We start from the raw sequence: 12,629 nt of genomic DNA on the forward strand, positions 1-12,629 counted from the left end.
GACCTTATAGGTAATTGGTAATTAGCTTTCAGTTGTAAACACACAGGTATTCTGGGTATGCAAATCTCCACATTCTGAAGTGTTCAGGATGTAACCAGTTTACTTTCTGAAATATTTTGTATAGGCTGACTGGTTTACTTTTCCTGTAGTGCCCAGACTAAACCTCCAACAATGTGTTTTCCTGATGAATTTCAGTCCTTTGCTGCATTTTGGTGTTGCCTTGTCTCAGTCCTCTCAGCGTTCCTATGGTAGCACACGAGAACAACTTTGAGCTTGACATGGAAACTGGGGAAAGAAACTTCTGCAGAGACTTCTGTAAACTTTCTTTGGAGTCTTTTCTGCAGAAAGGTTCTGTTGATGCAAAGTAGATGTCTGTAAGAGATATGTAGGATTTATGAAGGATGAGTGCAGCGGATGCTGATTCTTTCCAAACTGAAAGGCTCTGTTGTCACTTTCTCTGTTCCAGGCCTCCTTTGGGAATGCTAGCAGCCACCATGGGAGCAGTAAGAAAGCTCTGGTCTTCCTCTTTGAGTTCTTGTCAGAGCTAGTGCCCTTTGAAGTAGCCCCATACTTAAAGGTGAGAAGCTGCTGGTAGAAATGGTTGTCTGAAGACGGCTACAGAACTGCTCCAGAATAAACAAAGCTGTGCTGTGTGCCTTTGAGCACATTCCTCATGTTGTTAGTAGCAATTGCATTATTTCCAATGCACTATGCAAAACCTTTTCTCCCTGAAACAAGCAAGATGCTTTTATTTCCTCAAGAAGAAGATAATCCCTTCTGTGAAGTTATATTTAAGAGATTGAGTGCTTGAGTTTACTTGTTGTTGGGGGAAAATTGCACGTCAGTTGTTGTGAAACTGTCTTAAAACAAGCAGTAATGTCTTCTTTGGGGATGTTTGAGGTAATTGAGAGGAAAAGTTAATCAGAGTTTTACTGTTGCTGCCTGTAAAAATGGCAGATCTTGTTCTGAATTTTACATTTCAGGTCCATATCATGTACCCACCTTTTGTGCCAACAAAGCATCGCTCTGTTCTCTTGGAGTACATCACTCTGGCTAAAACCAGACTGGCTGACCTCAAGGTTAGTAAAAACTGTCCCTTTGGAAAGAGATCCTTATAGATCTGTCCAAACATGAGCTGTGCAGTGACAGTGCCCATGTCTGTGTAACCTCATGCAGGTTGCTATAGAAGATATGGGACTCTACGAAGACTTGTCTTCCACACATGAATCCATGCAGGTACTGGTGATCTATCCAACCATCTTCTCACCTGTGATGCTCTCCTTTTCTGTACAAGTATGAGTTATCAATCTGCCATTCCTACTGAGTTTGAGTATGCTGCTAAATCTTTTCCATCTCAAGGCAGAGGAATTAAAGGTCATAAATATGGAAACTTACCCTGGATTTCATGAAAATTAGACCTGCATGGAGGACAGACTGACTGCAGAGGAACTCAGCAATTAGCCAGCTAGTTAGTGGCCAAGCAGTAGCTAAATCAGCCACCTAGTCAGCATGTGCTGTTTGAAGCCAGGGAAGTGCTGGCTAATCCTTGCCCATCCTGTTTGGTGGGATGTGGAAAATAATGGCTCATTCTGTTGGTAGGAATTCAAGGAAAAAAGGAATAATCTAATGGTGCCGTATGGTGTGAGGAAATGAGGTTATTGAGACTGGGAGATACAGAGCCACACGTCTGTAGGATCTGGGTCTGTGTTGGCTCTGCTGGTAGAACAACTTATCAGTTTGGTGGGCAAGAAACTGGCACAGGTTGTTAAGATGTCTCATGGCTTGAACAAAAGAAATCCGGGACAACGGTCATCCTGCATGGAGTGCAGTTCGAGCAGCAGGGGCTGGAAGTGGAGAATATGAGTCTTAATTCAGGTGTATGAGTAGAAGAGAAGAACAGTAAAATTTGGAACAGAAAAGGTATCATCCCTGTGAGGGAGTACTGAAGAAAGAACGTGTTGAACAGGAATACCTGCTGCAGTCAGTGCAGGAGTTGGGTACAGAGCTGCATGGACCTCTGGGCTGACACAGAAGAGCTGTTCAATATAACAGCCTTGTGGCAAGCTGATGGTCCAGGACCAGGTTTCTCTGTCCTGCAGTTTTACACTGCTTATCAAGTAGTGGTAGATATTCAGTTGTGTTTGTTCAGTCACCTCACAGCACAGACAACTGTCAGTAACTCTGAATGAACAAGCAGGGAAGATTATCACCATCCCTGACTTCTCACAGTATCTGTCTCCCTTTGTTTCTTGTGTGAGCCAGCCCCAGGGCCAGGCACTTCGTGACGTTGAAAAAGCCCTTCAGATATTTGAAAACACAAGGAAGATCCCAACATCAGTGATAGAAGCCAGGTATCATAACGCTTCTCAACTCAATTATCTTCAATAATAATGGGGGGAAAAAAAGCCAGATCCAAATCAAAATAACAATACAATGAGGAAGTCAGCAATGGAGGATCTGGTAAATTCTTTCACATTACTCATTTCCTCAGCAGTCATCTAAATTGAGGTAATTTCTGCAGAGGATAAAGAGGCGTACGCACGCCAGCAAGAGAAGTCCACAATTACTAGAATGAACAAAAAAATAATTTGGTGACCTGATTTGTTTGTGGCTTTTCATGCCACCATGAACGCTTTTCTGTCTGCGGGAACCAGCTTCATTTCTGACATGATGAAATGGCACTTCACAGCTCTGGCTGTTCACGTTTTGTTTTCTGCCTCAGTATTTTCAGGCGGCCCTATTATACGTCCTGGTTTCTTCCTGCTCTGCTCAGGCCACGTGTGGTTAGTACTTTTTTCTTTCTCTGCATCCTGCTTAGCAGCCTGTTTGTGGGGAGGTGACTTGCACCTAACCTGCCTGCCTTTCTGTTGCAGCTCCCTAAAAGCCCAGATGCACGTATGGCCTTCATAGATTCTTTAAAAAGGTATTGAGGCTCCCCAGTGTTGTGTCCTGAGCTTCTGAACATCAGATGGCTGGAAGCTTTACACCTTGTTTACAAAACGCTGTCTGTTGGCCAACCCTTTTGGCAGAGCTGCGTGGCCAGACTTGTTTGTGGCTTGCAGGATGTGGAAGGAACAGCTTTTCTGTGTGGATAAACGTCTTCAGTTCTGTAATTAGCCCAACGGCTGCTCTAAAACCATGATCTGGAAGGAGTCCCACAAGCCCTTTGCCTGCAGGCCAGGCACATTTTCATGCCAGCTTTGGAGAATGCTGCTGAACATAAAATTTCAATAGGAAGACGAGCCCCCCTGTGAACAGCTCTGCTTTCTTTGGGGAGGGGATATGGGAGAAGGGGAGGATGAAAGCTGAGTGTGTGGTAATGCTTCTTGAGCTGTTCTTCAGAGAAAGCAGGCTCATGTCTCAGGAGATGGCAGCCCCTCTCAGAACTCAAACCCATCCTGTGTGGATGTTTAAAAGCACTTTTCTGCCTTGCAGAAAGAGCTTTATTTTACACCCAGCAATTCCTCTGTAACCTAACATGGAGGGAGAATGTTCACAATGCTGCCTACAAATGAAACATTCAGTCCTGCCTTGTAATTCCAGTTTGACAAAAAGAAAAAAAGTTTAATCTTATTAAAAACTAAAGATATAAGAGAAGCTGCAAAGTTATTCTGCCTGCCCAGCAGGTGTTGGAGGTTGGACTTGGATCTCCATCCATCCGAGATGTGTGAATACTTCATGTCACACAACTTAGACTCCTACAGAGTCCTGCAGATCTCAGACATCCACAATATATGAATTAGGTATCAGTGTGTGTGTGCTGTCTGTAGCATTGTTTTGGGGCAGTGTGTGTTGCACTTGCATAATGCAGCCAAAGCCTTGGATACGCATTTCTGGCCCTCGTGTCAGCAGATGATTAAAAGAAATGCTTCAGATGCTTTGGAGCCTCTAATTATGCTTCATAGCAAAGCTGTTCCTTATGCTTGAATTAATAAAGATGAAGGTTGAATGTGATCATGTCGTATACTAAATGTCTTTTTTTGTTATGATTTTAGAGCTGACAAAATACCCTCCAACTTGTACTCCACATACATCCAAGCCTGTCGTGCTAGGAAGGAGAAAATGTTACAAGGTAAAACAACAAAAAATGTCCTTAAAATCGCTTTGCAGAACTGTTAATATTTGTGCTGATGCTCTCACGCAAGGGAAAATGTTCAACACCTGGCTGCTGGTTATGCCTTTCTGTGTAAATGTGTGTGTGCTCTCTGTCACTGAGGCACGCAATGGCTGCTGCCTTGGTGGATTCCCCTGCCTGTCCTGCCCAAGTGGGATTTCTGCAGTCTGTCTGCAGCTCTGCGCAGTGCTGAGGCTGCAGATGAGGCCTGAGCTGGCTGATTTGATTCCAGTTCCAGCACACTGCTATGTTTGCAGCTTGCAGGCTTCTCTGCTGTGCCCATCCCTCAGTGGCACTGCTGCTGCCCGATCTCACCGTTGTCCCCCTGGACAGCGTATGGGTGGGAGCCATCTCATCTCAGCTCCCATCCCTGCAGCCCAATTACTGGCACAGCAGGTGTTTCATCAACAGCCCTATCTTTCAGCAAGCGCCTTTTTCAATCCCTTGCATCTTATAACGGGCAGCACCTCCAGCACAGGCTTACGCCAGAGCCTTCCTGGAGCTTAGCGGTGCTGCTGTTCTGTGTGACGGGCTGCTGCCCTGCGTGCCCGGCTGTCTGAGATGCCGTAGCTCCGAGACGTGACCGAGCAGTCCTGTTCAACCGCAGACGTACGGCGGGCTGCCTGCGGGGGTTGTCCTGGCAACGGCAGAGCTGAGGAATCGCTTCGTGCGGCACCGGCAGCATCCCGCCGGGCTGCGGGTCGCCGTATTGCCAGTGACCCCTAGCGGTACGGCCCGCTCCGTGCCCCGCGTCCCGCACTGCCGGCCCTGCTGCCCCCCGCGTCCCCGTCTGCCTGCGGGGCTCCCGCGCGGACCCAGCGTTGAGCATCCTTAGCCAGCTGTAAAGCCGCCCCGTTTGCCGCCGCTCATCCGTGCTCACGGGGCTGACGGCGCTGCTCGCACCTCTTTTTGCAGCTGAGGTTGTAACGATGCTGCGTTAACCTCGTTTGTTTTCCTCGATGCTGGTTCAGCGATCCCTGCCCCGTGCTCCCGTCTGAGCGGCTGCATCGGGTGGTTGTGGCTCTGTTTCTAGTGGGAAAAGGAATTTCTTTCACTGTCCTCTTTTAAACAAAAGAAAGCGCCGTGGTTGTGTGTGACACCTGAAGATGTGACGTGGTGTTGGGGCTGGGGAGGGAGAAGCTGATGATGTGATATGTTTGCATTGCAGCGTTTCCTTCTGTGTTCTGAAACTCTGCTTCCAGGCTTTAGAGAACAGCAAATGTTTCCATGTGGGGCAGAGAGCTAAAGAAAATGGAATGGAAACTGAAAGGAGACATCTTCTGTTGTTTTTCTCTTTATCAAATGAGTTCTGTTCTGAAGTTAGGCGTAAGCTCATAAATGATTAATCAAGTAGCATACTTTGAATGTGAAAACAAGGCTGTGTGTGTGGCAGGCTGACAGTTTTTTGGGGGGGGATCTGTTACAATTTATAGGAAAACATAAATAATGACTTTTGCAGAAAAGGCATGCAGGACTGCTGAACACACTTCATAAACCAATTCAGTGCACTCAGAATAATGTAAGAACTGTAAAAACATAAGAGTGATGAGTTGCCCTTCCCTCTTGTTTCTTCAGAGGAATCCAAAGTGGAATCCAGCCATTCCAAAGAGCCTGCAGAGCACCTGAAGGCTGAGCTGGCTGCACTGAGGGTGCTGATTGTGGACCAGGCTAAACACGAAGGTATGGAAGAAGGCAAGTTGTAATTACCCCCAACTGACTGCTGTATTCGTAAAACATGGCTAATAGCCAAAGCAACAGCAATAGTTACTTCCCACTGGTGCTTGAAGATGTTGTCTTTCAGATCAGTGTAACCCAGCTATGAATATGTATTTTTCATGTTTGAGGTGGGAACTTCAGGTCTGCATCTTTGTGACTGCTCACCTCTGCACACATCTTTGCCGTGATGCAGCTCTGTTCCTGGAGCTTGCCTTGACTCAAACCCCCCCTTCTGAAGGCTGTTTTCCTTTTTTTGTGTGTTCATAACAGTACTGTGGAAAAAAATAATGTTGTCTTCTAAAACAAAGATGATTGCTGTGTTCAAGCTAATATTTTTTGCTCATTACAGCTTTTCATAGCATCCTTTGGGTTCTGATCAATTAGAATATGTGTCTCACTTGTTCTGTTTCATGTAGAGTTGTAAATCTTTCATGCCCTCTGTCCTGCCTCCCCTCTTGTCCTGTTACTCTCTCACAGATGTGCCAGCACAGATTGCAGTCATTTCTGACAGACTCTCCAGTGCGTTGGGTCACAACAGTGATGAGAATGAAGCTGCCGCTCTGAATTCCCGAATCCAAGTTAATGTTTGTGACCCCAGTCTGGAACCCTGTCATCAGAGCGTGAGTACCATCCTTCTGAGATGCAAAATGGCACAGTGGGTAGGTGCACACCTGCATACAACGTCTGGATGCTATTTGTGCAAGGCTGCTTTATCTGCAGCAAACAGGAAATACACTTCTGTTGTCTGCTTCGTAGTGCCCTGCAAAGACTGTGCCTATGTTTTCACCTCCTGGAAGTCATTGGATGTCTGGTGGAGAGATCCAGAGATAGGTTCTATTAGACCAAGCCTGTGATGAGCTAGGTTTTCTTCACCAGACTTGCCTAGATACTTGCTGTATGTTGGGATCATTCCTGGGCTGTGGTGGGCTTAACTTTCCATCTCCTATTAGTGCCAGTGGATCTATGAAACTTGGGGAAACATAATACATACAGAGCACAATTAGATCTAATTATCCAGCTCGGCAAAGAGGAAATAGCAGTGCCTCTTATTCCAGGTCGTTGATCTTCTACTGACATCTTTCTGCCAAAACCTGATTGCTGCTTCCTATTTTAACCCTCCTGACAGGTAAGATGCAAGTAGGAAAATGGAAATTGATTAATACAGTGAAATTCCAGCGTTTGTCCAGAGGCCAGGAGGGGCTTCTGTGTGTTCATATCCACAGTGCTAGCCTGGCAATTGCAAGCTGCTTTATTCTGAGTTGCTGTGAACTAGGAACTAACGAGCTTTGATGTGTAAGAGTAAATAAAATGTGTTTCTCCTCGGTTGTTACTGATCTCTTCAGAAAAGTGGCATTTGCCTCTGCTTCAGCTCCACCACGGTGCATTCAAACACTCCAAATTCTGTGTGCTGAGGTCGGTGCTGTCAGCTCAAAGCTGAGGCACGAAGCACATTCTTTTTCCTTCTGTCCAGGAATTACTTGCTGGCTGACACTAAAGATCAGGAGGAGAATGGTTGTCTGCTGACAGGGTGCTTGGGGGTGTATTTTTGGCACATCCAGTATCTTGCAGATCCAGGCACCTCAGCCTTTGTCTCTAACGCCATATCTAGTATGAAATGTATGAGACATTGGAGCTATGGACAAAGAAAGAGCAGCATGATACACCTTCTCCCTGCCTTAGTTCTTCCCCCGGAACTGACCGAGTTTGATTCTGCCCTATGTGAGGGAGGAGGGGTGGCACGCATCCTGCACTGCTGCCCTGCTTTGGCAGGACTCTGTTAATGCCATCTCCTTCATGATGGGACAGAAGACTATCAATGTTACAATCAACACCTCAGTGGAAAAACGCTCTGGAGAACTCCAGTGTAGTGACAGAATGTCCTGACAGGATGCCTGGGATCCCCACTGCTGGCAGTGCTGGGCTGGGTGGCTGCTTCTGTGCAGCACAGCATGCTTTGGCAACCAGTGCATCTTTACCTCTCTTCTAAGCTGTTTTGTCGTGGTGACACAGGAGCAGGCAAACCTGTTTGAAAGCCTGTATGAAAAGGAGCTGTGATGAACAAGAGCTTTCCAGAATTCTTTTTCTAAACCTATCCTCCCATCCGATATTCTCTGAAGTTGGTTTGTTTGCTATCAGCTAAGCAGGGATGCCCCATAGGGAAGCCCCTCCCTTCCTTTGTTTTTTAAAAAGGACTTAATCATATTACTTCTCTTTTACTCTCCTTTTGTGTTACGTTCCTGTTCATTGCTCTGCCTCTGCTCCTCTTATTCTAGCCATCTGAAAAAGGCAGCTGTGCCCCAGGGAGCTTCCTCCTCTCCTTGATGTTGTTTCAGAACTCTTCTTTGATTACCTGTGGTCAATTATTTGAGGCAGGGTACTGGTTGAGATCGTGCCTTTGTAGGGGTCCTCAGTTCAGATGCTCTAAAAATGACACTTCCCTTGAGCCTTTAAAAAGAATGGTAATTATCCTGTATTTATGGGCAAGTACGGCTCACGTTCATTGTGCTTAACCATTAGAAAACCCCTAACCCTAACCAAACACTTCCTCTACTGGGGATAAAAAGACAAACAGCAACATGTTGATATGGTTTTTACCTTCTGCAGGCAGGGGCCATGTCTCTCCTTGTTTGTGAAGATGATGTGTGGACATAGGAGTCTCATACCTGCCCTCCTGGGGAGGCTCTGCCAGCTTATTTATCACCAGGTTAGTTTTCCAGACCAAAATCCTATGGTTACAGAGTGCTGCAGGTATCCTGGCTCCATTTCCAGGGCATCTGCCTGTCTGGACTGCACAGTGAAGGATCCTCACTGGCTTTCAGGCATCCAAAGATTCTCATTTCAGAAAAATAGCCTGGGCTTGCTCTCAGGAATGCAAGAGGAATGTATTCCAGCAGAAGTGCTGCTGTGGTATGGTAATTCATTCTGAGATATGAACATGTTTACTTTAACTGGTGCCTCTCAGCTGCTAAATTGTTATAATTGCAGCGAATTGGTCAGTGGATTTTGCAGTGTTGCCCTACTTGATTCATTGAGATTTTTCTGCAGACAGCTGTTCTGTTACAAATGGAACACATCTATTTCTCCAGTTCATTATTTCCATTTGTCTTGCAGGGTCCTTCCCTGAACGATGCTCATATTTTAGGACTAGCTGCTCTTATGATCCACTTATGTGAATCCAGATCTTTAATTCCTGAAATAGAAGCAGACTTTGGGATCTCTCAGCCCGTTGCTGAAAAGGTCCTTTCCATTTCTGAGTTCTGGAGCTGCTTGCTGGTGTGCAGGACGGAGGAGTCGCTTTCCTTCTGCACAAGGTGAGCTGATACCTGCCCCGTGTTCCTCACTCCCAGCACAGTGGCTTAGGTTTGGCACAGGAAGGATGCTGGCCAAGCTCCTGTTTCTCTGTGGAGGATTTCCTGAGCGTATGTGGGTGTATGCACTGCATGGAGGTGCTGCCCAGACAGGCTGATGGTGGCCCCACAGGACGTGGCATCGTGCTGACTGATGCTTGCCAAAGAAAGGACTGAGTGGATGCTGTCAGAAGCTTTGACTTAGTTGTTGGTTCTCAAATTGGGGCTGCATTTGCATTTGGATGCACACAAACAGAAATGGTCTCAAAAGTGAGCAGGTTTTGAACATGTTGGTTAAAACCATTTTTAACGCTCAGTCTTTGCTTTGACTTTGGACTTTCGTGATTGGGAAAAGATACGATTGAACCAACCTGATAGCCAAATTCTTTCTCTTTCTCAATCAGGTTCTGCACAGCAGCAGTATCTTATCTATTGTGCAAGTTTTCATCCTTTTCTTGTGACGATTTGTGTGCCTTGGTGCCTCCTAGTCTTGTTAAAAAGGTAAAAAGAAAAAAGAAACACATTGCTTACGAGAAAAATCAGTTTCAGTTCAGTTTCTCACTGCAGACTCCTGTGGAGCTGTGACTTTACACAGAAAACTATACAAGTACACCTTGGTAGCACGCCGCCTTGCCATTTTGTGCATTTGCTCGTTTGGCAGCTTCACACAAAAGCTTCACACAAAAAGGGGCCCTTTTGGAAACACACGTTGTTTTTCTGCCTGTTTCAGTTGCAGCACGTTGTGCCACGGCTGAGCTTGGAAGCTCGGGGAATCACAAGCAAGGAGGGTAAGGCTGATCTTGGCTGGAGTTCCCTGATGAGCCCATCTCTAAACTACAGAAGAGCCAGCCTCTGTTTATGGAAGCAAGCGCGGTTTCAAGAGCTTGTGAAGGGAAAAGCATTCCAGGTATAAATCTGTCCCACGGCTTAAGTTCACATTGGGATTCTCATTTTTCAGCTCTGCCCTTTGCAGTTCCCTTATTGCTGATAGAAGCTGCATATCCCAGCGTGGCACCCGAGGAGCTGGATGACGGCTGGGTGACGTTGTTTGTGGTCGGCCACGCGCTCAGTGCTGTTTGTAGGTTTTGATGCTGATGATAAGGCAGAAATAGAAAACTGGAAGTGAAGATTCTGTGTCTTGTTTACTGGCAAAACCACAAGGTTTGATGCAATGTACAATAAGAAAATTATCAGGAACAGTAGAGAAAAAGCCTTCCCTTCCCACTGTGTACTGTCTACAAAGTGATCTGATTCTGAACTTCAGAGGGCTGTGCTTGTGTGTCACTGAGATGCTCTACAGGCTTGCTTTCAGGTAACCAACTTTGTAGGTTTTAGTAGGTCTTCAATTAGATTTTTCTGCAGAGGAAATTGTTCTGGAACTTCCTTGGCTTCGTGCCTCCAGTTTAACGTCTCAATCTGTACTGGATTGTGTCTGGCTGTGATCTCTAAATTGCTTTTTTCCCCCAGTTATCTTTCAGAGAGTGGTTGCTGTTGGAGCTAGAGGTGCACCCTGAAAAGGATGTTCTTTCTGCTTCAGAAAGGTAACCACAGAGGTGCTCTCTTAAAGGGGGGCTGCTTCAAGATCCTTCCCCACTCAAATTAGGAGAAAGCATTTAATGTTAGGAGATTAACAACAAAGTAAAGAAGATTCTGTGGGACACAAATGCCTGTTGTTTACTACAGGCTAAAGCAATGAATTACAAAGCTCAAGCAACGCTGGGGTGAGAGGTGTTTTAACTTGAGAAGCTCACCAATACATCCCTTAGCCTGCATATACAGTCCTTCCAAACAATTTCCCAGCAGCAAGAGAGAGTTCACATCTGGTCATGCAGTGTTCTGGTATAGCACTTAACTTGGTGGCTGAGCTTCCTTTTACATTAAGGTTAGGAAAACAAACCAACCAATCTGTTACAGCATTTAGTTTCCTTACCTTCTTTTCAATACTGCAGGCAGGACTTCCATTACTGGGCTATCTATCAGTGGTATCTTCCAGCACCTTCTGCTTCTGGTGGCTGTGATGGAGACCTGGAAAAGGCATGTGGCATCATTATGGACTGCATTCTGGATTTCTCACAAAGGTATTCTGTATCATGACTTGCTTTTCTACAGGAGCAATGGTTCTGCTAATGACCAGGCAAGCTAGGAGCTGTCAGCTTGTGTCTTCATGGGGACATATTTTCCCCATGGTGGAAGCAATTCCCTTCTTACAGGTCTGGCTGCAAATGAAGGCTGGGAGGTGGCTCTGTGACTCACTGGTCTTTGCATAAGAATCTTGCATAAGAATCTTGCTTTAGGTGACAGAGGTCTGGATCTGAAATCACAGATAGAGTCCGTAGTCTGTGTGTCTCTTTTAAGTTGAGTTTGTATTCGTATTTGTTTGGCCAGACAAGCGTCAGTGCCCTTGGGGAAGTAGCTGAAGCTAGAAAATAAGGAAGGAGGGTTGGAGGAGAGTTGCTGTCTCATCTACAGCTTACTTAAAGAACATTAATGTCAGAGCTGTGCGCTTGTGTGAAGCCATTTGATACGACTTGAATTATGTTCTCCTTTGGGTGAACAGGGGCAGTTACCTGGTGTCTCTTCATTTCAGGTTGGACCTGGGTGGCTGTGGCCAGTTGAGGTCAGTCAGTCCTGATATTCTTTGCAAGTTGCAGGTGAGTTCAGATTTTGAAGGGCATCTGTGTCCTTGAATTTGGCCTAATATTTTTCTATTATGTCAGCGTACAGAAGACTGACGTTCGGTTCTCAGATGTGAGCAATGGCATGGAAATAGAGATACTGATTTCTGTGTGTTACTTTGAAGAATCATCGAGGGTTTGAGTGCAAACTGATGTGCAGCCCTGACAAATGCTGTTTTCCCCCTTGCCCTGCCTTATTTAGGAGATGGTACTCGAGCTGGGATGTAGGCGAAAGCCACTTTCAGGCTGCTTGGATGCCAAGAGACACTTCTTGTTTGAGATTCTCCAGGGAAGGCTGAAAGACAGACACCATGGTTCTGCTCTGGGTGAGCAGCTGTGGAGGCAGCAGGAGCTGCTGCTGCACAGAAGGTAAATGCAGACCTGAATGGCTGGGAATGCCTTAAACAAATGTGTTGTGTATTTTGTTGTGTACTCGTGCAGCTGGGTAGCCTCCCTTCAGAGCACAAAGCACATGAAAATAAATGACACTATTGCATCCTGGTAGCAAATGTGCAAGAGGTGCTTATTTCCAAGCACCCACATGGTTGAAATGCTTCTGTGTGCCATCTTGGGCCTTCAGTTGTCCCTTTAGATGGACTGGATTTCCATGGCCAGCACATATTTGTGGACTCTCTTTATAGCCAACAACACCCCTAATGCCACCACCTGCATTAATCATCCTATATTGCTGCTCCAATATAAGCATGCATTTCCATTTTTGAGCCTTGGTAGCACCTTTGAAAGTGGTCTGTGGATCTCACTGAGGTGCAGGTTCTT

The 12,629-nt window shown here is 45.9% G+C and overlaps 1 protein-coding gene across 4 annotated transcripts in view; it reads left to right on the forward strand.

Annotated features, from left to right (window-relative positions):
* FANCA (FA complementation group A) overlaps nucleotides 1-12,629 on the forward strand; it is a 32,358-nt gene that overhangs the window by 12,145 nt on the left and 7,584 nt on the right. For all 4 annotated transcript variants that reach the window (XM_048958782.1, XM_048958783.1, XM_048958780.1 and 1 more), the window contains exons 15-32: nucleotides 467-577; nucleotides 984-1,079; nucleotides 1,177-1,236; nucleotides 2,263-2,351; nucleotides 2,723-2,783; nucleotides 2,874-2,923; nucleotides 3,996-4,072; nucleotides 5,690-5,794; nucleotides 6,308-6,450; nucleotides 6,886-6,956; nucleotides 8,435-8,534; nucleotides 8,942-9,141; nucleotides 9,582-9,678; nucleotides 9,908-10,084; nucleotides 10,645-10,718; nucleotides 11,127-11,255; nucleotides 11,765-11,828; nucleotides 12,055-12,221. In XM_048958782.1, the coding sequence (XP_048814739.1) occupies nucleotides 467-577; nucleotides 984-1,079; nucleotides 1,177-1,236; nucleotides 2,263-2,351; nucleotides 2,723-2,783; nucleotides 2,874-2,923; nucleotides 3,996-4,072; nucleotides 5,690-5,794; nucleotides 6,308-6,450; nucleotides 6,886-6,956; nucleotides 8,435-8,534; nucleotides 8,942-9,141; nucleotides 9,582-9,678; nucleotides 9,908-10,084; nucleotides 10,645-10,718; nucleotides 11,127-11,255; nucleotides 11,765-11,828; nucleotides 12,055-12,221 (1,871 nt within the window). The remainder of the gene's footprint in view (nucleotides 1-466; nucleotides 578-983; nucleotides 1,080-1,176; nucleotides 1,237-2,262; nucleotides 2,352-2,722; nucleotides 2,784-2,873; nucleotides 2,924-3,995; nucleotides 4,073-5,689; nucleotides 5,795-6,307; nucleotides 6,451-6,885; nucleotides 6,957-8,434; nucleotides 8,535-8,941; nucleotides 9,142-9,581; nucleotides 9,679-9,907; nucleotides 10,085-10,644; nucleotides 10,719-11,126; nucleotides 11,256-11,764; nucleotides 11,829-12,054; nucleotides 12,222-12,629) is intronic.

Source organism: Lagopus muta, chromosome 12 (assembly GCF_023343835.1).
Source record: "Lagopus muta isolate bLagMut1 chromosome 12, bLagMut1 primary, whole genome shotgun sequence".
NCBI lineage: Eukaryota > Metazoa > Chordata > Aves > Galliformes > Phasianidae > Lagopus > Lagopus muta.